This window comes from Erythrolamprus reginae, chromosome 2 (genome assembly GCF_031021105.1).
Source record: "Erythrolamprus reginae isolate rEryReg1 chromosome 2, rEryReg1.hap1, whole genome shotgun sequence".
NCBI classification, from domain to species: domain Eukaryota; kingdom Metazoa; phylum Chordata; class Lepidosauria; order Squamata; family Dipsadidae; genus Erythrolamprus; species Erythrolamprus reginae.
This window is the reverse complement of record NC_091951.1, coordinates 228,683,392-228,706,254: the sequence shown is the minus strand read 5'-3', so window position 1 is coordinate 228,706,254 and position 22,863 is coordinate 228,683,392. Positions and strand designations below refer to the sequence as shown.

The window sequence follows — 22,863 nt, the reverse complement described above, 5'->3', positions numbered from 1 at the left end:
TCTTTCTGACTCGTGTGATATACAGGTCCACAATGAAAGGCAAGTTTGCAGTTGTTTTTTCTGTGGTTCTAACTATTGAAGTTTATAACCTGTCCTGTTTGGATATTCTTTGTTGTGCTATTTTTAATAATGGTTTTAAATGCTAAATATCCATTTCAAATCTTGGGAGATTACAGATCCAGGAATCTGAATGTCTGGATTCTAGAAACTTGAATATGGGGTGAATGCAAAATAGTCAGTTGCAGAAGACAACAAATTTTTGTTAATCAGAAAAAATACAGTGCAAAATGGTAGCAGTATTAGAGAATAGGGAACTAAATATTCTATAATGAGATTCCCTGGATTTACTCTGGTATACAACATTGATTAACTTTCAAACTGAATATTGCGTTCTTTCTTTTTTATTTCTGTAATATGTTTTATGAGTTTTGAATGGTAAGATAATTTGAATTTGTACTAACTGTATTGTATGTTCTACCAAATTAAATGGCCATTATCTCAAAAAAGATGTGCTAGGTTAGGTTCTCAGCATGGTTGTTTTTTGAAAGTTACACTTACCTGTTAACTAATTCAGAGGCATGTCACATGTTGATGGATCTTTGTTTGGTACTGCTAGTGGAATTCTTGGTGCCAATCATATTATGGAAGCTGTTACTATAACCATTTAGCAGGGGAAAAAATGGCTTAAAGACTTATTGTGTGTTCTGAATATAAACTTATATTTACCAATAAAATGGTCTTATTTTGCAGCTCCGAGCCGAGTCTCCGGAGAGGGGTGGCATACAAATCAATTAAATTAAATTAAATTAAATTAAATTAAATTAAATTAAATTAAATTAAATTAAATTAAATTAAATTAAATTAAATTAAATTAAATTAAATATTAAATTAAATATTAAATTAAATATTAAATATTAAATTAAATATTAAATTAAATTAAATTTGTTAGAAATGGGTCAGTATTGCTATGTTTCAGAAGTACTTTATGCTTTCCTGTTGCAATCTCATTTTTAGCTAAAATGTAAGGAGATATGGAGTTTAAATGGCCTTGTCAAACACCTATTCCACAAACAGCTTGTGAAAGACAAATCGGTCCGCTGTGGTAACTGGGAATGCTTTCCATTAACTGAGGAGCAAAAGGTGTATGCAGCTACAGATGCATATGTATGTACAAATCAGCTTGCATTTTTCTAAGTTATATTAAATTGGAAAACCTTGCTTTGGCCTATTTACTTGATTACATCACAGTGTTATAAACTTAGATACGAAAAAGACCTCTGATAGTCTGTATAATCTGCTTAGTTTTCCATATGTATTATGCAAATAGTTGCAGAATCTGTCTAAACCAGTAAATGTATAGTTAAGCAAATGGTTTAAGGTCCAGGCTTGCTTATTTTGGATCAAATGCAATAGAGTTGGGGGTTTAATTATAACACATGAATGAAGGTTGACTGATATAAGCAATGGCTAATTTAATTTCTATTAGACAAAATGCCACTGTTTGTAGTTTTCTAAGTTTAAAATCTTATTTCGTTTTTTTTGTTCTTTATTTCAAATTCTTTAAATTTTTATGATTAAAATTTTCTTTCATTCAAGATTGAAGGCAGACTTGTCTCATGTTGTCAAAGTTGTTGCTCCAAAGTCAAAGTTGTTACTCTAATATTTTAGGAGTAGTTAATGAGCAATTTCCAGAACTGTTTAGAAAGTGAGGTTTGTCTTTTAAAAGTCTTTGCCATGGTTCCAGGCAAGATGGATAGTCTTGTCATCTTCTGGTGTCACCTCCTTAAATCTATGAGGAGCAGCCATCCCCAGGGCATATAGGTGATCTCCCATCCTCTTCTTATCCAGAGAGGTTCCAAGGAACTGGTCTATTTACTAGTTCCTTGGTCTCTCCAGTGGTTAATGGCTCTGCTTTTGCAGAGATATCTCCAATTTGCCATGCCTTTCCTAGAAAGCCCACGTTTGTGCCATTTTATACTAATTCTCTACTGTATAAAGGTACTTACTTTTTTCTGTGTTTAACTTTGAGGATGTGTTCTCCTCCTTGTAAATAATCAGGATTGATGACCTCAGATTCCCCAATTTGGTACACTGCTGAAGTGTTGGGACTATAGCTACTAGATTTCAGCCATTTTTATTGGAAATTTGGGAACTAAGGTCATAGCATATCTGAGATTAGAAAATATTGCTTTTAAATGTTTTAAGTTGAAAGGAAGATGTTCTTATTACCTCCACATTAACAACTATTCTTTTTCTTCTCTTGTTTTTATAGGTGGGCTTCCTTATTTACCAAAACCTAATAAATTTGAGTAAGGATAAGCAGATGCATATTTGTTTAAAAACAGGTGAGCTAAATCAGGGAACAGCAACTTTTTCATACAGGAGGCACAATTGCATAATACCATGGACGTGGATGCATACACACATGTACACAGGGGTGGGGTTCAGCTGGTTCAGGCCAGTTTGGGGAAACTGGATGCTAATTTTGATTTGATAACAACAACAACAACCATAACCCTTCATCCTATCATGAATTGATTCAGATGAAAATAAACTTGATTTTTTGTAAATTAAAATATGTCAAAAGTGTTACAGGCATATGAGAATGCATACATTTTTCAAGACACAATTCTCTTTTGACTTTGGGACCACATTCATTTTTAAATTTGAGTTCAGTGGATATCATAGTGTTTTGCATCTTTTTTTATGTGATCCTGGCTAACTGGTTTTTTTGAATAATGCAGTAATCCATCATAGAGGTAATAATGACTATTTTTTTGGTGGGGTGTCTTCCATTCAATGGTATCCAATTCTTTCAGACTGCCTGGACAAATCCCTGCAGTTTTCTTGGCAAGGTTTTGTAGATGTAATTTGCCATTGCTTTCTTCTTAGACCTGAGAAAAAGTGTCTAGCCAAAGGTCAGCCAACTGGCTTCTAGCTTGATGCCTTAACCACAACATCAAACTGGTTCTCATGACTGTACTAATTGGTAAACAGAGCAGATGTTGGTAAATAGAGTTCAAAGGTAATTCATATCTGCAGAAAACCTAATAGAAATCCCTTCCTAAAAATCCAAAGGTTGTATAATCCCATTTAACAATCCATTAATTAACTTGAATTTAGGGAGCCAGATCAAAATTTAAAGACAAGTGGACTGATTTAATTCCTTAATTATAAGTGCCTTTTCAATATTTAAAACCCAGATGAATTAATAGTTAATAAAATGTTCTGCCCTTTTTTTAAGCAGGTGGAATGTTGCTGCCAAGTGAAATTAAAAATGAATTGACATCTTTGTCCAAGGTGGTGCTGGATTTGGCTAATTGTGTTCCTGCTACTTTTCACCAATCTACACATATTCAAAGGTTAGATACTGTTTATTTTAATATATCGTTTCAATAGATTCAAATATAGATTCAAATATATTTCAAAAATAGATTCAAAAATAGATTCAAATATATTCAAATATTCAATGAATGTGAATATTTAATTCAGTAGATTCTTGCAGTGGGTATAACTGAAAGAATGGTGTACATTTTCCATGTTTTTAGTGACTCTTGTTTGGACAGGAACTTTACTTGGGGTTGGAGCTTTGAATATGTTGAGACTCCATCTCTTGATTTTACTGTTAAATTGGATAATTTCTTTGTCTGCTGTATATCTTATTTGTACTGCTTTTATTGTTTTGAAACATTTTACAGTATTCTTTTAGAATTGTAAGCCACCCAAAGTTATAGAAATAATAAATAAATGTATAAACCTTGTTTCATACTATATTTTATTGTACTTCCAGCCACCCGATTCTCATAATAATAATAATAATAATAATAATAATAATAATAATAATAATAATAATAATAATTTAGATTTGGACTCGGAGTGGCTCACAACAACAAATCTAATATTAAAAAACAATTTAAAACCCTCATTATAAAAAGAAAAACAATCGCACAACCTAACAACCCATACATAAAACCATAGTAGCTAGGGGTATATTAATTTCCGCATGCCTGGTGACGTAGGTCTTCAGAAGCTTTCGAAAGGCAAGGAGAGTGGGGGCAGTTCTAATCTCTGGGGGGAGTTGATTCCAGAGGGCCGGGGCCGCCAGAGAGAAGGCTCTTCCCCTGAGTCCCGCCAGACGACATTGTTTAGTTGACGGGATCCAGAGAAGGCCAACTCTGTGGGACCTAATCTGTTGCTGGGATTCGTGCAGCAGAAGGCGGTCCCAAAGATATTCTGGTCCGATGCCATGTAGGGCTTTACATGGTTATGACCTACACTTTGAATTGTGACCAGAAACTGATCGGCAGCCAGTGCAGCCCGCAGAATGTTGATGAAACATGGGCATATCTGGGAAAGCCCATGATTGCTCTCGTGGCCACATTCTGCACTATCTGAAGTTTCCAAACAATTTCAAAGGTAGACCCATGTAGAGAGCATTACAGTAGTCGAACCTCAAGGTGATGAGGGCATGAGTGACTGTGAGCAGTGACTCTCAGTCCAAATAGGGCCGCAACTGGTGCACCAGGTGAACCTGGGCAACCCCCCCCCTTGCCACAGCTTAAAGATATTTCTCTAATGTGAGCTGTGGATCGAGGAGGACGCCCAAGTTGCGAACCCTCTCTGAGGGGGTCAATAATTCCCCCCCCAGGGTTATGGACGGACAGATGGAATTGTCCTTGGGAGGCAGAACCCACAGCCACTCCGTCTTGTCAGGGTTGAGCTTGAGCCTGTTGACACCCATCCAGACCCCAACAGCTTCCAGGAACCGGCACATCACTTCCACTGCTTTGCTGACTGGACATGGGGTGGATATGTAAAGCTGGGTATCATCAGCATACTGATGATACCTCACCCCATGCCCTTGGATGATCTCACCCAGCGGTTTTATGTAGATATTAAATAGCAGGGGGGAGAGGATCGACCCCTGAGGCACCCCACAAGGGAGAGACGTAGAGGTTGACCTCTGACCCCCCACTAACACCGACTGCGACCAACCGGAGAGGTAGGAGGAGAACCACTGAAGAACAGTGCCTCCCACTCCCAACTCCTCCAGCCGGCGCAGAAGGAAACTATGGTCGATGGTATTGAAAGCCACTGAGAGGTCAAGAAGTACCAAGACAGAGGATAAACCCCTGTGCCGGGTCCGCCAGAGATCATCCATCCGTGTGACCAAAGCAGTTTCCGTGCTGTAGCCAGGCCTGAACCCTGACTGTTGAGGGCCTAGATAATTGGCTGCTTCCAAGGACCACTGGAGCTGGAGCGACACCATCTTCTCGAAGGTTGGAGACTGGACAATAGTTGTTAAGTACGGCTGGGTCCTTAACTCCTAGACCCCAGTTTGTACTCTCTTACAATTAGTGGAAACTTGTGGACAGAGCGTGAATGGGAACAGTGGTATTTATTTGAGGGAATTAGTCAGTTTGTGAAGATTTGGTGCATTTGCTTGCTTTCTGATTTGAGGTTACAACAGAAACCAGCAAAGTAAACAAGAATAGGAGTTTAGTGTGATCTCCTGCTTTAAAGACTAAGATTGAGATGAGTGAAGTAATAGTATGAACTCTTGACTTTCAGTGAGCAAGTCCATTCTGTTGAACCAAAGTGACTGAGTGGGAGATGATTGCAGATCCATAAAGGTTTTCACCAAATCATCTGGGATAAAACAATTTGAATTATTGTTTCAAACTGATGAATAGACAAACAAATAATTGATGTTCAGCTTAAGCAAGAACGAAATGGTGCATATTGTTCTGTCCCAATGATGAGCCCTGCAAGAAATAGGTCCACACACATGGAGTTTACAAATTTTAAGCATATAATTCTAATAGAGTGGTACCTGTACTTACGAACTTAATTCGTTCCGTGACCAGGTTCTTAAGTAGAAAAATTTGTAAGAAGAAGCAATTTTTCCCACGTAAAAGCAAATAATGCGAGCGATTGGGGAAACCACTGGGAGGGTGGAGAGGACAGTGGTTTAGAATAGACAAAAAGACAAACCATGTTCAACAAATTATTATTTGAGCTTTAATTTCACTAATTTTAATTTTTAACTGTTGCATTGTTTTGAATGTTGTAAGCTATCTTGAGTGTTTATATAAGTAGAAAAATGGGGTATAAATTAAAAAAACCCATTTCATATTTTTTCCATAGTGCAACAGAAATATTGGCTGATATTTCAAAAAATATTAAAGCTCTAAGGGACATATTACTTCTTAAATCTAATTGCGAAATGGAGTTGGAAAAGACTGCCGAAGGAGTATCCAAATTGACTTCCAAGATGATTTGTCAATCAGATCATGATATTGATGACAAAACAGCTGGTGTTCAAAACTCCCATATAAAAAATGAAGACAAACGTGGTAAAAAAGCGCATACAGTGGATGCTTCAGACATAATCTTTAAAACATCTACAGAAAAAGAATTCTTAATGTCACTAGACGTAACTGAATATGAACTTCAAATGATGGAACGTCAAGCTGAGGAAGAAATGCAACTTGAAGCAGCTTGTATGCTTGAGGTAAATACAGTATAAGTGATTACCTTTTGAGAAAAGATGTGATGTTTAATTGATCAACCATCTGGTCTTTTTCCAGATTTTGGCTGTGATATAACAGCTAAAAAAATATTGTTTCTTATTGTTGTTAGTCACGAAGTTGTGTCCAACCCATTGCAACCCCATGGACAACGTTCCTCCGGGTCTTCCTGTCCTCCACCATCCTCTGGAATTAATTTAAGCCGACTACCTCATTCTGTCGTCCCAGTCTTCTTTTGCCCTCAATCATTCCCAACATTAGGCTCTTCTCCAGTGAGTCCTTCCTTCTCATTAGGTGGCCAAAGTATTTGAGTTTCATCTTCAGGATCTGGCCTTCTAAAGAGCAGTCAATGTTGGTCTCCTCTAGGACTGACTGGTTTGATCGCCTTGCAGTCCAAGGGACTCACAGGATTATATCCAAACGGCATGGATAAAATAATAATAATAATAATAATAATAATAATAATAATAATAATAATAATAATTATTATTATTATTATTATTTATTGGATTTGTATGCCGCCCCTCTCCGTAGACTCGGGGCAGCTAACAACAATGGTAAAACAGCATGTGACAATCCAATAATAAAACAGCTAAAAACCCTTATTTATAAAAACCAAACATACACACAAACATACCACGCATAATTTGTAATGGCCTAGGGGGAAGGAATATCTCAACTCCCCCATGCCTGGCAGTATAAATGAGTCTTGAGTAGTTTACGAAAGTCAGGGAGGGTGGGGGCAATTCTAATCTCCGGGGGGAGTTGGTTCCAGAGGGCCGGGGTCGCCACAGAGAAGGCTTTTCCCCTGGGGCCCGCCAAACGACATTGTTTAGTCGACAGGACCCGGAGAAGGCCAACTCTGTGGGACCTTATCGTTCACTGGGATTCGTACGGTAGCAGGCGGTTCCGAAGGTAATCTTGTCCAACGCCATGTAGGGCTTTAAAGGTCATGACCAACACTTTGAATTGTGACCAGAAACTGATCGGTAGCCAATGCAAGCCACGGAGTGTTGAAGAAACATGGGTGAATCTTGGAAGCCCCACGATGGCTCTCGCGGCTGCGTTCTGCACGATCTGAAGTTTCCGAACACCTTTCAAAGGTAGCCCCATGTAGAGAGCGTTGCAGTAATCGAAACTCGAGGTGATGAGGGCATGAGTGACTGTGAGCAATGACCCCCTGTCCAAATAGGGCCGCAACTGGTGCACCAGGCGAACCTGGGCAAACACCCTCCTCGCCACAGCCGAAAGATGATGTTCCAATGTCAGCTGTGGATCGAGGAGGACGCCCAAGTTGCGAACCCTCTCTGAGGGGGGGTCAACATTCCCCCCCCCCAGGGTAATGGACGGACAGATAGAATTGTCCTTGGGAGGCAAGACCCACAGCCACTCCGTCTTGTCTGGGTTGAGTTTGAGTTTGTTTAGCGAAAGTCAGTTTGTTCCAACAATGAAGAAACAAGTTGTTTCTCTTATCCTAAGAGTGTTGTTCTAGGATCAGATGGACTTTTTAATCCTATGTTTTTAAAATTTCTCATCTGCAAAACAGAAACTCTCTTGGCCCACAAATATTAATACTGTTTTATCAATTATTATTGTGGTTTTATACATTTTATACATTTTTATTGTGCATTGAAATATTTATATAGGTTAGAAGTTAAGCTATTATTACTTGGTTTTTTCCATTAAAAAGTTAGGGGACAGAGCATTGGAATTAAAATGAAAGAAAAAAACTTTGAACTATTCTGTTTAGGATTTACAATCTATAGAAGATGACCATAGTGCCATGGAAAATGATTACGAATTTGAAATGGAAATGCTTAAGGTAACTTCCTTCCTTCCTTCCTTCCTTCCTTCCTTCCTTCCTTCCTTCCTTCCTTCCTTCCTTCCTTCCATCCATCCATCCATCTATCTATCACATTTATATAGTCGGCAATCTCACAAAAAATTAATCTGGGTGGAATACAACAGTGAAATAAAACAATGAATTTTATTTATTTTGTATTAAAGTCACATGGCAAATTAAAATAATAAATATTAATATTAACATAGATTAAAAATCATCAAAGTTGGAAAGGGAGGGAAAATGCTCACAGGATGGAGGTGGAATGTTATCTTAGTCCATGAACTACCTCTGGTATGACCTGCCCCCATCAGGCCAATTAGCAGAACCAAGTTTTCAAGCTTTTCCAGAAGGCCAAAAGTGTTCCAGAGGGTGGGAACCACAGCAGAAAAGGCTCTTGAATTCCTTTTCTGATGTGGTCTGCAGCATGCCCCTTCTGCTAGCATGAGAAGAGTGGGCCAATCCCATTGGAATGAGACAGTTTCTCAGGTGACCTAGTCCCATGCCATACATAAATATGTACAAGGGTCGCCCAAAAAGTAAATGCACCCAGTTTTTTTCTTCAACAATTATTTACTGACCACAATGAAACTTACACACAAGAAAGAATGATGTTTCTTCTACACTCCCTATTTTTCCACATAATCTCTGTCCCATTCTTTGGCCTCCCTCCAGCGAGACATAAGGGCGTGTATGCCCTGTTGGTGCCATTCCTTGTTCTGGTCATGAAGCCATTTTTGCACTGTGCAAATCACCTCTTCGTCATCCTCAAAATGCCTTGACATCCATTCAGATCTATGCAGATTTTCCATAAACTGTACACAAATGTTTGTGAATGTTCCCAACAGTTTCTCTCCCTGCAGTGAGAAATTCAATAACATGCTGCTTGTAACATACATCACTTACAGACGCCATTTCAAAACACTGCTGCAGCTACGCTATCTGTCTGAGAAGAAATGCAAAATTTACACACGCACTCCTGACAATTCCAATAATGTATATCTAAAGTTTCGCATTTGTACCATTACTGTAGCCTGAGGAAAAAAAAAAGGTGCATTACCTTCGGGGTGACCCTTGTATAAACAATCATTTTTAAAAATATAAAAACCATACTACTTCTATATAATTATTTAATATGGACTTAATTTCATATTAACTTTTTATATTTTTTTACCATATACACCTACTACTCTAATTCATTATTATGTTGCATATCCTACAAGCGTCTGTGACTGCAGTTTTTCTTTACCCCCTCTCTTTCTTCTATACTTATCTTTTCATTCCATTCTATACTTCTTTTCTGATTCTTCTATTTTTTCCTCTTTTCATGGTCCTTTATAATGGTGTTTTCCTTGCCCGTTAGTATAGATTATGTACATACACTTTATATTTGTTGTTTATGAAATGTAATCCTTCTTACAAGACAATTACTTATAACATTGATAATTTTCTATATACCTCAAAATTTCTCGCACAACGATGTAACCATTTGTTTGACACTTTTAATTTTTTGGACCTTCTTCCCCTTCCCTTTTCTTTTTTTTATATGTGAAACTTAATAAACTATTTTTAAAAAAATCATTACTTAAAAATATAAGCCATCAGCGCAGAGAGAATAGATATTAACAACAACGAAAGCATCCTAACCAGGTGTTAAGGGGTTTACAAAATATTGATGGCCTGGAGCTGACCTCTCTTCAGTAGGTAGAATGTTCCATAAGGCAGGAGCCACAGCAGAGAAGGCCTGAGAGGAAAAAGCTAGGGGAGCAGACTTGCATGTTAGAAATAAAAACTGGACTAGTTATAATAATCTAACACTGTTCATGATATTTAATAAAAATAAGTATTAATACTGTCTTTTAATAAATGCCTGGCATAAAATGCCTTTCAATCCAGGGGGATTACAATGCAACTTTGCTTCTCACTCTCCCATGCTTTTAATAGTAATATGGAAACCCTATGAGAGCTATGAAGTCTTCACAAATTATATTCCTAAAGTAACTTTACCTTGAATGGCTAATGTACAGTGAGCCCTCGATTTTCGCGGGGGTTACGTTCCAAGACCTCCCGCGAAAATCGATATTCCGCGATGTAGCGGCGCGGAAGTAAAAACACCATCTGCGCATGTGCACCCTTTTTTCCATGGCCGCGCATGCGCAGATGGTGGAGGCGGGGAGCGACAAAAGTTCGGAGGCTGGCAATGGTTGTTTTTAATGCCGGCCACCCCCCCAGCGCCTCCGGCTTCCTCGCCGCTCGCCCGCTCGCTCGCCCGCCCGCCCACCGGCCGCTTCCTCCGGCAGGTAAAATCGCTGCTACCGACACTGGCGGTGATCGCCTGCAGGGTCCGGTCTCACCTGCCTCTTCTAAGACACCGGCTTTTCTGACTCCAGCCCCCGACGGCTCCATTACGTTTGGCCACGAACTCGCCTGGAGTCGGGCTGGCGGAGACACGGAGGAATGGCGGCTACTATTTACAACTGAGCCGCGCTGCCTGGAGTGAGTCGGGTGAGTCGGAGAAGGGAAGAGTGGAGGACCGTGACGGCCAGGGAGATGGAGAGGGAGACAATTGATTTTAGTCTCCATTTTTTAAATCTTTTATTTAAAGCTTTGCTGGCCCTTTAAAGGACCTTTCGGAAGTGGAAGGGAAGCCTAAGAACGGGCGGAAGAGAAGGGGTGAAAACAGCTGTTTTACCTACTGCGCACGCGTTGCGCTTCCAAGCCAGTTGGCAGACCACTGATATGGATATGGACCTGCCCGCTGCTCGCCCGGGGAGAGGGGGAGAGATAGAGAAAGAGAGAGAAGGAAAGAAAGAAAGAAAGAGATGAGAAAGGAAGGAAGAGAGTGAGAGAGAGGAAGAAAGAGAGAGAGAGAAGAGTGGAAGGAAGAGAGAGAGAAATGATAGATAAATACCGTGGAGTATTTTTTAATCAATATTTTTTGAAAAACCGTGGTATAGCGTTTCGCGAAGTTTGAAGCCGCGAAAATCGAGGGATCACTGTACTTAGGATCTCTGTGTATTAAAAATAAAAAGAACTTTTATCTAGCCCTGATTCTTTTAGATCAGAAGATGGAAAGTATGTTAATTTTCCCCCCCTCAACTCCAGTCTTTAGAAGACACAAACCAGAGCAACTTGAATTCTAACCCGAGGAGTTTAGAGAAGCAAGGTGACCATGTTGCCGAGGATGAAGGAGAAGAAGGCATTGAGGAGGAAGAGGAAAGTTGGGGTAAATATTAAATTGTGATCCAAGTTTCCCTATCAGCACATTACAGTATTGAGGTGCTGCAAAGTCCCTGAGGAGAACAATGTCTTCAGAGGGACTTAGAGCAACCCAGACAAGGGGGGTCACTCACGAACGCCAATCCTAGAAAGAAGAAGACTTGGACACATTTTCTCTCTGGGTGATGTGACACAGTATTGAGCTGTGCACCCCTTTTTATTTGGGAGCATATATAGATGGGGATAATTACACGTACATGTCAAGTGATATACAAACATCCAATAACATAACTTCAAACATGACATATCTTTGAGTCCTTCCTTTCCCCAGATATCACAAACCAATTTCCTTGAATAATTTCCTTTGAGCAAATGTTTCTCACACCTAATTTCTCTGAAGCCTCCTGCCTTATCACAACCAATCTCCTGTTTACCGTGGTCAAAGTCTTTTATCACAGTCTCATCCTATTTTGCTTCAGGCAATGTAAATTTCCCCCTTTGATCGTATAACGTCCTGTTTTGAGTGATGTATACTTGTTTATCAGTGAGATGTTTATTGAACCCTTTTATGGTCAGTTGTCTTCCTGTTGCAAATTCACCAGAAATACAGACTTAAGCAAGTTAATTTCGTCCTATCCTGGCTGTAATGGAATCAGGGTAAGCAGAGCATTTTAAGCTAGAGGTCCAGATATATATAATAATCCTATTCTAACATTTATGCTACACTGCAACACAGCATCTGTACTTTTTACGTTCACATATATGGATACAGATGAATAAGTACATCTCTAAATATTCTCTCAAATATGTCCCAAAGGTGTTTTTTTTTCTCAAGAGGCAACTGGACTTTCTGGTTGTTCTTTGAAGACATTTCGCTTCTCATCTAAGAAGCTTCTTTAGCTCAGAGTTTTGGGATAACTCTGACCTGGATGACTGGGAATCTATAAACATTCTCTCCAGTAGTTCTAATTGTTGAAGGAAACTTTAGCGACTAAGGAAAATAATTGAAAAGCAAAGTTCTGTAAGAAATGAGGAATCGGCTATATGGAATTTAAGAGAAGGATAAGCAACCATTGTTGAGCATGTTTTATGGCTTGCTTCACAATAAAGTTAACCAGAATGTTTGGAGTTTTGGATTTGTACAATCTGTGAATCTACTCATTATGTTTTGAAATAGTCAACAAAACAGGAGGCTGTGTTTTTAACAAGCATGGCTCAAAGAATATTCCAACTTAACATTATACAAAATTAAGAGTTAAATTCTTAAAAATTGAATCTTAAGAAAACCAATTTCATGAATTATTTTTACAGCTATCTTTTTTATTTTTTCTATCTTAATAATTTTGTTTTTTTCTCCAAAGATTCAAGCTTACCTAAACCCAGCAGTGAACAAATTGCTTGTCTCAAGATGTACTTTGGTCACTCAAATTTTAAACCGTAAGTTGCATTGTTTTTTTTAAGAAAATAGGCTGAAAGGCTGTTCCAAAAAGAAGAAAACTGTGAATTTAAGCTAATCTCTTTCATAAAGAAAAACCAGAAAATTGCATCTGCCTCCTTTCTCAGTTTATTCTCAGTTTATTAATACAAATCCAGATGAACAAATGATGACTTATGTGATTTGTAATAAATGTGGAGAGCAGTGGTACCATAGCAGATGGATCTGTTTATGATTGTACATTACTTAGAAGTGAATATAAAATATGGAGATAATCCAGACCAAATATTTGAATGTGGAAGTGGTGGAAATGCTTAAATGGTTTTGTGCTGTAATAAAATATGGATGTGAATTTACTGAGCAAATGATTGTAAAATATTGGAAATTGTTTAGAAAGCAGAGTATGACTCAGGCCAGTTCCTAATAACAAGTCAGCATCACTGTAGTAATAATGTCATCGAACTTACAAATAGTATATTTTAAAAGCATTGTTAAACTAGTAACTTTTTACATTAATTTGAAGTTTATGTTGTTGTGAGCCGCCCCGAGTCTTTGGAGAAGGGTGGCATACAAATCTAATAAATTATTATTATTAATTATTATTATTATTATTATTATTATTATTATTATTATTATTCTCAGCTTATTTAAGATGCACCTCTCATTTTAAAGAAGAAAATAATAAACACGTCTTTCTTCTAAATAAAATATGTGGAGATTTTGCCTCAGAGTTGCTGAGTCATCATCAGGTGTATAAATTGTATGGCATAAAAGAAAACGTGTTCATATTTAGAATTTATACAGTAGTCCTGGCTTAATTGGAACTGCTGAGAAAAGCAGTCATTAAGTAGGAAAACACATGACCCTACAATGCTTTCTGGCTGGGAACAAACAAGAGTATTCAGTTTCACACTTTTGATCTTTGTGTGCTTCCTAACCACTTCCAGCCCTTTAGAATGCTCAAGTGCCTGCCTATTATCTTGTACCCATTGAAAGCAATGGGATCACACTGCAACTTGGGACTGGGAGCCACAGGTTCTCCACAGAGGAGTTTACAGTACTGTTTTAAAATCTTTTTCTAATCTCTCCACTATGTGGAGATTCCAAAAGCTTTCACAGACTTCATTTAGATTTCAAGAGAGTTCTGTAAGGTCTTTGTGTAACATGATGTTTAATGTTTCCAAATGTAAAATAATGCACTTGGGGAAAAGGAATCCTCAATCTGAGTATTGTATTGGCAGTTCTGTGTTAGCAAATACTTCAAAAGAAAAGGATTTAGGGGTAGTGATTTCTGACAGTCTCAAAATGGGTGAACAGTGCAGTCAGGCGGTAGAGAAAGCAAGTAGGATGCTTGGCTGCATAGCTAGAGGTATAACAAGGAGGAAGAGGGAGATTATGATCCCGCTATATAGAGCGCTGGTGAGACCACATTTGGAATACTGTGTTCAGTTCTGGAGACCTCACCTACAAAAAGATATTGAAAAAAATTGAACGGGTCCAAAGACAGGCTACAAGAATGGTGGAAGGTCTTAAGCATAAAACGTATCAGGAAAGACTTAATGAACTCAATCTGTATAGTCTGGAGGACAGAAGGAAAAGGGGGGACATGATCGAAACATTTAAATATATTAAAGGGTTAACTAAGGTCCAGGAGGGAAGTGTTTTTAATAGGAAAGTGAACACAAGAACAAGGGGACACAATCTGAAGTTAGTTGGGGGAAAGACCAAAAGCAACATGAGAAAATATTATTTTACTGAAAGAGTAGTAGATGCTTGGAACAAACTTCCAGCAGACGTGGTAGATAAATCCACAGTAACTGAATTTAAACATGCCTGGGATAAACATATATCCATCCTAAGATAAAATACAGAAAATAGTATAAGGGCGGACTAGATGGACCATGAGGTCTTTTTCTGCCGTCAGACTTCTATGTTTCTATGTTTCTATGCTGGCATGATTGCTTTTCTTTTGATGTGTAGAAGAGAAAACCACTTGCTTTGTTGCAACCCTTTTCTCTCCAAACTCTCTGGTCTGCAAGGGGAAAAAAAGGGGGGGGGGAAACAGGTCAGGCATACAACAACACATACTGACTGCAGCGGTGATCACATGACTGAGGTACAATCAATTATTTTTTAATACCATTGTAATTTTGAACAGTCACTGAATGAAAGGCCAGTAAGAGAGGATTACCCCTATGTGGGAAAGGAAATCAACAACTGATCACTAAAAGAAGCATCTCTATTTGCAGTGCCCAGTTATGAGATTCAGCTTTTGTCAGGTGTTACTGTTGAAACAGAACATTTTTATTATATTTTTTCCCCTTAATTTCAAGGGTCCAGTGGAAAGTGATCTCCTCAGTTTTGCAAGAAAGAAGAGATAATCTAGTTGTTATGGCAACTGGTGAGTTATATAGTTTTCTCTTGGAATATTATTTAAATGTTTCTTAAAACCCTCATAAAACGTGATTTGCTGGTAATGTTACCAGATGTAGTTGTAGCAGGTGTTTTTCCCCCACAGAAAAATAACTGCAGGAATATTTTAGTTGTGTATGTTACTATAAAATGGATTGGAGCATAAGCATAAGATAAGGTTCCTTTCATTGCCAGGAAAAATAAATAAATCAATATTTACTATGGTCAAATAAAGCATTAAATCAATAATAATAGTAAAAGATACAATAAAAGACAGACAGACAGACAGAAAGTAATATACAGTAATACCTCATGATACAAACTTAATTGGTGCAAGGAGGAGGTTCGTATGACGAAAGGTTCGTAAGACGAAACATTGTTTCCCATAGGAAACAATGTAAAGTCAATTAATCCGTGCAACCAAAAAAACCCCCGCAAAAAAACGGCTTTCGGCGACTGCTGGGAAGCGGCGCGGCTGTTTTAAAAGGTCGCAGCCGGCCTGGGGGGCTTCCCAGGAAGCCCCCCAGGCCGGCTGCGACCTTTTAAAACAGCCGCGCCGCTTCCCAGCTGTCTCCTGAAGTCGAACGCCAAAGCCGAACTTCCGCGTTCGGCTTCGGGAGACAGCTGGGAAGCCGCGCGGCTGTTTTAAAAGGTGACAGCTGGGCTGGGGGGCTTTCCAGCAACCTCCCGAACCGAACCCGGGGTTCAGAAAAATTTTGCCTCTTCTTACGAACTTTGTTCGAGTTACGAACCGGCGTTCGGGAGGCTTCTGGGAAGCCCCGCCGCCCGGCTGTCACCTTTTAAAACAGCCGCGCGGCTTCCCAGCAGTCTCCGAACGCCGATTTGTAACTCGAAAAAAGTTCGTAAGAAGAGGCAAAATTTTTCTGAACCCTGGGTTCGTATCACGAGTTGTTCGTAAGACGAGGGGTTCGTATCTTGAGGTACCACTGTACTGTGATTGGTGGCAGATTAAAATTGTAGAAATATTGGTTGATCTTTACTGCTTTCCCTTTATACACACTAAAAGTACTCAGTTGGCCTTTCTAAAAATAAGAAATAAGAAAAATAAGAAGAAATAAGCACTGTACAAACTTTAATAGGAAGAAATGTACTTTTGGGGCATGAGAGGATCTTGCCAAGGTACAAAGTTCTGTGGACTTCTTTCTTCTCCCAGTTCTTGCTTTACTCTGAATAGCTGCCCTAGATACTTTACTTTGTTAGAGGATTTGTGGATATTTGAAGTGTTATTACTGTTTTAAATGTTCCAGGCTTCTGATTGTAGACAAAGGATGGAACAGCCAAGATAAGTTCTAGGTAGTTTGGCAAGTGATACTGTTGTGATGTTGGATTTTTGCCTCTAGTGAGACCTTAAAGACTATAGGGGCCAAAATGGCAGGATGGAGATTTCTTATGACTGCAGTATCTGCCTAACCAAGGAGTTAGTGTTGTGTAACATTTAAAATATTGGCCTAGGAACAGGTAGATTAAAATCTCAGTTTGATCTTAAGCCATGGAAACTCACAGAGTGACTATCACACAACACACGTAATCAGGTCAAGTAAAGACATAAAATGATACATTTACACAACTTGCTGGGCTTAATCAGTGTTAACATAGATAATATTTCTGTAGCTTCATGTGTAGTCTGAACTCAGAAAGTCGTTAATTTTGTAAATACATTAAAGTACATCGTACAAATATAGCATTATATTTCAGCCCAACCTATCTTTCAGGCTAGATTGTGTAGTCAAAGGTGGAGGAAAAGCTATTTATTTTGTTTTGTCTTAAATTGAAATGTACTGTAGTTTTGAAATCATGGAAGTCTTGTGTCCAAATGTGTTGAATTAAAAATAAATCAAACTGGAATAGATGCAAATTAGGATAGTGAGGATGAATCATTGGAAGAGAGGCTGAAACTGGCTATTATTGAGAAAGACACATATAGGCATGTGAAAGCACCTTTGAAGTATGTGAGAGATGGTGCCTATGGAAGGGGAGCTGGTGTGATGGGCTACAGTGAAGTGGCAATTTCCCATGAAGGAGAACTTTTCAGAAAGGGGAGAAAGACGAAGCAGCCCAAATCCGTTTGAATAGGAGTTGAATAAGTAAAGCCACTCCCTAGAACAGTGATGGCGAAACTTTTTTTTTGCTCAGGTGCCAAAAGAGTGCGAGCGCCCACACCCATAATTCAATGCCTGGGGAGGGCAAATACAGCTTCACACACACACACACCCATGAGGCCCTATGGAGGCCAGAAATGGCCTGTTTCCCAACTTCTGGTGAGCTCAGTAGGCTCATGCTTTGCCCTTCCCAGGCTCCAAAGGCTTCCCTGGAGCCAGGGGAGAGTAAAAACGTCCTCCCCTACCCCCCTGGAGGCTCTCTGGAAGCCAGAAACGTCCTCCCAGAGCCTCTGTGCAAGCCAAAAATCAGCTGGCCGGACACACATGCACGTTGGAGCTAAGCTAGGGCAAAGGCTCGCGTGCCAGCAGATATGGCCCGGCATGCCACCTGTGGCACCCTTGCCATAGGATCGCCATCACTGCCCTAGAATCTCCCAGAATATATCTATTTGAGTTAAAATAGTAAGAATTTAATCTGGCAAGATTCTGTCTATTGGAGATAAGCAAATAAAGAACTGAACTGTATCACTTGTCTTCATTGTTCTTGGGCACCTAGCCTGACAAAAATATCTCACAGAAAAAAAATCTATAATTTTTTTTTATAAAGGTGGTGTGTTGCCTTTGTTATTTATGTTCAGATAAAGCTTGCTATCCATCTATTATTAACAATACTTAAATTTGGATTCCTGAACTGAGGACTCAATAAACTACAGTATGTAACACATAACATACAGTATGTAACACATGAAGAGGTATAACAAGCAGGAAGAGGGAGATTGTGATCCCCTTATATAAAGTGCTGGTGAGACCACATTTGGAATACTGTGTTCAGTTCTGGAGACCTCACCTACAAAAAGATATTGACAAAATTGAACGGGCCCAAAGACGGGCTACAAGAATGGTGGAAGGTCTTAAGCATAAAACGTATCAGGAAAGACTTAATGAACTCAATCTGTATAGTCTGGAGGACAGAAGGAAAAGGGGGGACATGATCAAAACATTTAAATATATTAAAGGGTTAAGTAAGGTTCAGGAGGGAAGTGTTTTTAATAAGAAAGTGAACACAAGAACAAGGGGACACAATCTGAAGTTAGTTGGGGGAAAGATCAAAAGCAACGTGAGAAAATATTATTTCACTGAAAGAGTAGTAGATCCTTGGAACAAACTTCCAGCAGACGTGGTTGGTAAATCCACAGTAACTGAATTTAAACATGCCTGGGATAAACATATACCCATTGTAAGATAAAATACAGGAAATAGTATAAGGGCAGACTAGATGGACCATGAGGTCTTTTTCTGCCGTCAGTCTTCTATGTTTCTATGTTTCTATGTTTCTATAACTCCATGGCGCTGGAATAGCACCATTTCTAATCCTCTTTTTAGCAGCAACAAGTAAGGGCAAGGACATTTCAGGGGTTTTTTTGGGGGGGAGGGGGCAATACTATAACCGTAGACCAGAGGATCCCAAACTTGGCAACTTTAAGACTTGTGGACTTCAACTCCCAGTATAGCTGGCTGGAGAATTCTGGGAGTTGAAGTCCACAAGTCTTAAAGTTGCCAAGTTTGGGGATCCCTGCTTTAGACTATTAAGATGAGTAATTAGAACTGCAAGTAGCAATTGAAGGATTAGGTTGTGCATGTTTCCTCTTGCTCCCTTGCTTTAATTTCAAATAGGTAAAGAATGTGTGTCATACAAATCATTTAGGATTATTATGCTTATAAATTCTAAATTTCAGATTTATCTTATATATCCTAAGAATTCTTTATTTACTTGGAAATATTTGGATTGGTATTGTTCAACTTTTGTACAAAGAACAGGTGGTACCATTCAAGGCTCTCTCACTGTTGTTGTTTCTCTCTTTTAAATTCCCTTCAGAAGGGAAGATAAGTGTTTATCTATATTGTATACATGCATGACTGTACGTTGGCTTGGATAACACATGCTGTCTTTCCAAATTACATTACTCATTTTCATGGGTTGTTTATTAAGTTGGATACCAATCTTGACCTTGTTTGGTTTTCTTTTCTGCAAAGTTTAAATCTGAAAGGCAACTTGCATTATTTCAGCATTTGCAAAGGGTTTTAGTACAGGCAGTCCTTGACTTACAAGCATAATTGAGCCCAAAATTTATGTTGCTAAGTGAGAAATTTGTTAAGTGAGTTTTGCCTTGTTTTATGTTTTTTCTTGTTACGGTTATTAAGTGAATCACTACAGTTGTTGAGCAAATTTCTTTTTTAATAGTTTTTATTAAATATAAATATTAAAAAAGACATTTAAAACATTACAATACAAACTTAAAACAATGCAGAACAAACAAAACAACGCCCCTCCGTAAAATGCATATAAACTTTTATAACACTTTTTTGTACGGTGAATTTTTTTTATTGCGTGCGCATGCGCGCGCGCGCGCACACACACACACACACACACACACACACACACACACACACATCCAGTATATGTTAAACTGTATTTTTTTTACAGTTTTCATCTATCACACCAATTATTCATTGTTATTTACTCATTACTGTATAGTAGAGATTATATTTGTTCCTTATATATCATTACTTATACTTTCCTTCTTTAATCGAGAAGTTTGTTTTCCTTTACCCTTGTAATTATAACTATACATCCTCTTTTCCCTGTTTTTTTTCCTTTCTGTTTAGCAAATTTCACTTCCCCATTAAGTTTGCTTGTCAGAAAGTTGTAAAGACTGATCATATGACCCCTAGGACACTGCAACTATTATAAGTACGATCCAGTTGCTATACCACCCAAATTTTGATCACATGACCATGGTAATGTTGCAACTATTATAGGTAGGAAAAATGGTCATAAGTCAAATTTTTCAGTACTGTTATAATTTTGAGTGGTTTCTAAACAAACTGTTGTAAATTGAGGACTACCTATAGTCCAATAACTCAAATCTCTCTCATGCACACATTTATAGCAACTTTGGAAGCTGTGTTTAGGAAAGACTGATATGTTCTTTGGCTTTATTTTTAAAATGTATTCTGTTTTTAAGGATATGGAAAGAGTTTGTGCTTTCAGTTTCCACCTGTGTATACTGGAGGTACCGGTATAGTAATTTCACCTCTTATTTCTCTGATGGAGGACCAAGTACGACAACTTGAGTAAGTATAATAATACTTTCTAAGGAGATAAGCAAGATTCAAATATAAATGAAACCCTCTGTGTTTGCTCTATTTAGTTATAGTCATTCCAGTGCCTGGAGTACAGTACCTGTATTTGGAAGTACATCTGCCCAGAATGCAGCAACTCAAGTAGTTATGGATGTATCTCATGGGGCAGTTCTACTTTTAGAGAAGCACTGGCTACTGTTAGTTGACTTCCAGGTGTATGTCAAAGTCTAGGTCTGTGGTGGCGAACTTATGGCACATGTGCCAGAGGTGGCAAAAAGCCCTCTCTGTGGGCATGTGAGCCAGCCCTCTAGCTTAGCTCTGTTGCGCATGTGCGTGTGCCTCCCACCTGGTCTTTAGTCAGCTGGTCTTTGGTCTCTGCCGTGCATGCAGGGGGGGCAGTACCATGCGCCAGCCAGAGAAGCTCCGAACGTGCAGCCTTGCCTAGGATCTTCTCCGCTGGGAACCACCACTCCTTGACCGGCAGCAGCTCTCTCTGCCCTCCCCCCCCAACCTTAGCAGACAGAGAAGCTCGAAACATGTAGCCATGCCTGGGATCTTCCTGCTGGGAACCATCGCTCCCTGGCTGGCAGAAGCTATCTCTGTCACCCTCATCTTGGTAACCATAGAAGCTCCAAACATGCAGCCATGCCTAGGATCCTTCCCTCTGGGAACCACCGCTTCCTGGCTGGCAGAAGCTATCTCTGTTCCCCCCACTCCCACCACCTCGGCAGCCAGAGAAGTTCCTAATATGCAGCCATGCTTGGGTTCTTCTCAGCTGGGAACCAACTTTCCCCAGCTGGCAGTTGCCAAGGTGGGTGGGCGGGGTGGGTGGGTGGGCAGAGAGCTGCTGCCAGCTGGGGAACGGTGATTCCCAGCAGGGAGAATCCCAGGCAAGGTGACACATTCAGAGCTTCTCCAGCTGCTATGGGTGGCTGGAGAATGGCGACTCCCAGTGGGGAAGTAGCCCATCACCCTTACCTATCATCCCGGCTTCACCAGCTGCTCGTCCACCAATGCTACGGACTGCCTGGGGCCATGCAAGAAGCCCGTGTGGCAGGGAGGGAAGGAAACCCAGTTTACCTTGCTCTGCTCCCTTAGGAAGTGACAGCCCGGATCCCCTCTCTGCTCCTTTTGGCATATACACCTGTTGCTGGTCTTCGTGTTCACCTGAGAACCAGAAACTAGCTGGTCAGCGTGCATGCGCACTCTGGGAACAGGAAGATCATCTTCCTGGAGCATGCATGCGCAATGGGCGCCTATGCTTTCATTTTCTGGCATACCCATCCACATGAAAACTAGCTGGCTGGTGCACCAAAACCTGGAAGAGCAAAGGATGACAGCTCCGCATATCCGGAGAAATGGCTCTGCATGCCACTTCCGGCATGTGTGCCACAGGTTCGCCATCATGGCCTCAGCTTCAAGCAAAGAGGGCAAGTGGTCAGGGGAGGGGCCTGCTAATGCAGATAATTTCCTCAAAGGCTGTTCCCTGCAGAATTTTCCCCATGCTGTTGGCCAGGGCAATTATTTGACACTATAGATATAATTCATTCCTTCTCCTGTCTAATACAGGATTGGGATAAATAAATACCTGGGCAACACTGGGTTATCAGCTAGTTATACATAAAAAAGCTTTTGCTTGATGTAAATCAAGCCACGGTGGTACAGTGGTTAGAATGCAGTACCGCAGGCTAATTCTGATGATAATTGATTCAGCTGGATTCATTAACTTCTTTATAAACATAATAAGGTAATATGTATACAGTAGTACCTCTAGATATGAGCTGCTCCACATGCGAGTATTCCAAGTTACGAGCCGCGATGCGAGCGAAATTTCTGTTCGACACCCGAACTCAAATTCGGGATACGAGCCGAGCTTTCACTAGGTGGCGCAAGAATCTCCTTGCTTCCAGTTATCTCGGCGCGAAAAACAAAGTCTAAAGGCATCTGTTCGAGATGCGAGTTGATCGACTTACAAGCTCGGGTCTGGAACGAATTAAACTCGTATGTCGAGGTACCACTATATTTACAATACCATAAGCAGAGTTCTTCTTCCAGCAACAGTTAAAAATAAAACACAAGCAACTTGTTCTCGGAGAGGGGCGGCATACAAATCTAATAAATAATAATAATAATAATAATAATAATAATAATAATAATAACAAC

General features: G+C 39.6%; 1 protein-coding gene across 6 annotated transcripts in view; it reads left to right on the top strand.

The window, feature by feature from the left end:
* The window catches only part of WRN (WRN RecQ like helicase), a 95,434-nt gene that overhangs the window by 12,991 nt on the left and 59,580 nt on the right, over positions 1 to 22,863 (top strand). For 2 of the 6 annotated variants that reach the window (XM_070742179.1, XM_070742180.1), the window contains exons 6-14: positions 1,015 to 1,164; positions 2,273 to 2,345; positions 3,245 to 3,362; positions 6,148 to 6,514; positions 8,281 to 8,352; positions 11,476 to 11,596; positions 12,951 to 13,026; positions 15,358 to 15,425; positions 20,583 to 20,691. In XM_070742179.1, coding sequence (XP_070598280.1) covers positions 1,015 to 1,164; positions 2,273 to 2,345; positions 3,245 to 3,362; positions 6,148 to 6,514; positions 8,281 to 8,352; positions 11,476 to 11,596; positions 12,951 to 13,026; positions 15,358 to 15,425; positions 20,583 to 20,691 — 1,154 coding nt within the window. The remainder of the gene's footprint in view (positions 1 to 1,014; positions 1,165 to 2,272; positions 2,346 to 3,244; positions 3,363 to 6,147; positions 6,515 to 8,280; positions 8,353 to 11,475; positions 11,597 to 12,950; positions 13,027 to 15,357; positions 15,426 to 20,582; positions 20,692 to 22,863) is intronic. The other 4 variants (XM_070742182.1, XM_070742181.1, XM_070742184.1 and 1 more) reach the window with 2 other exon arrangements.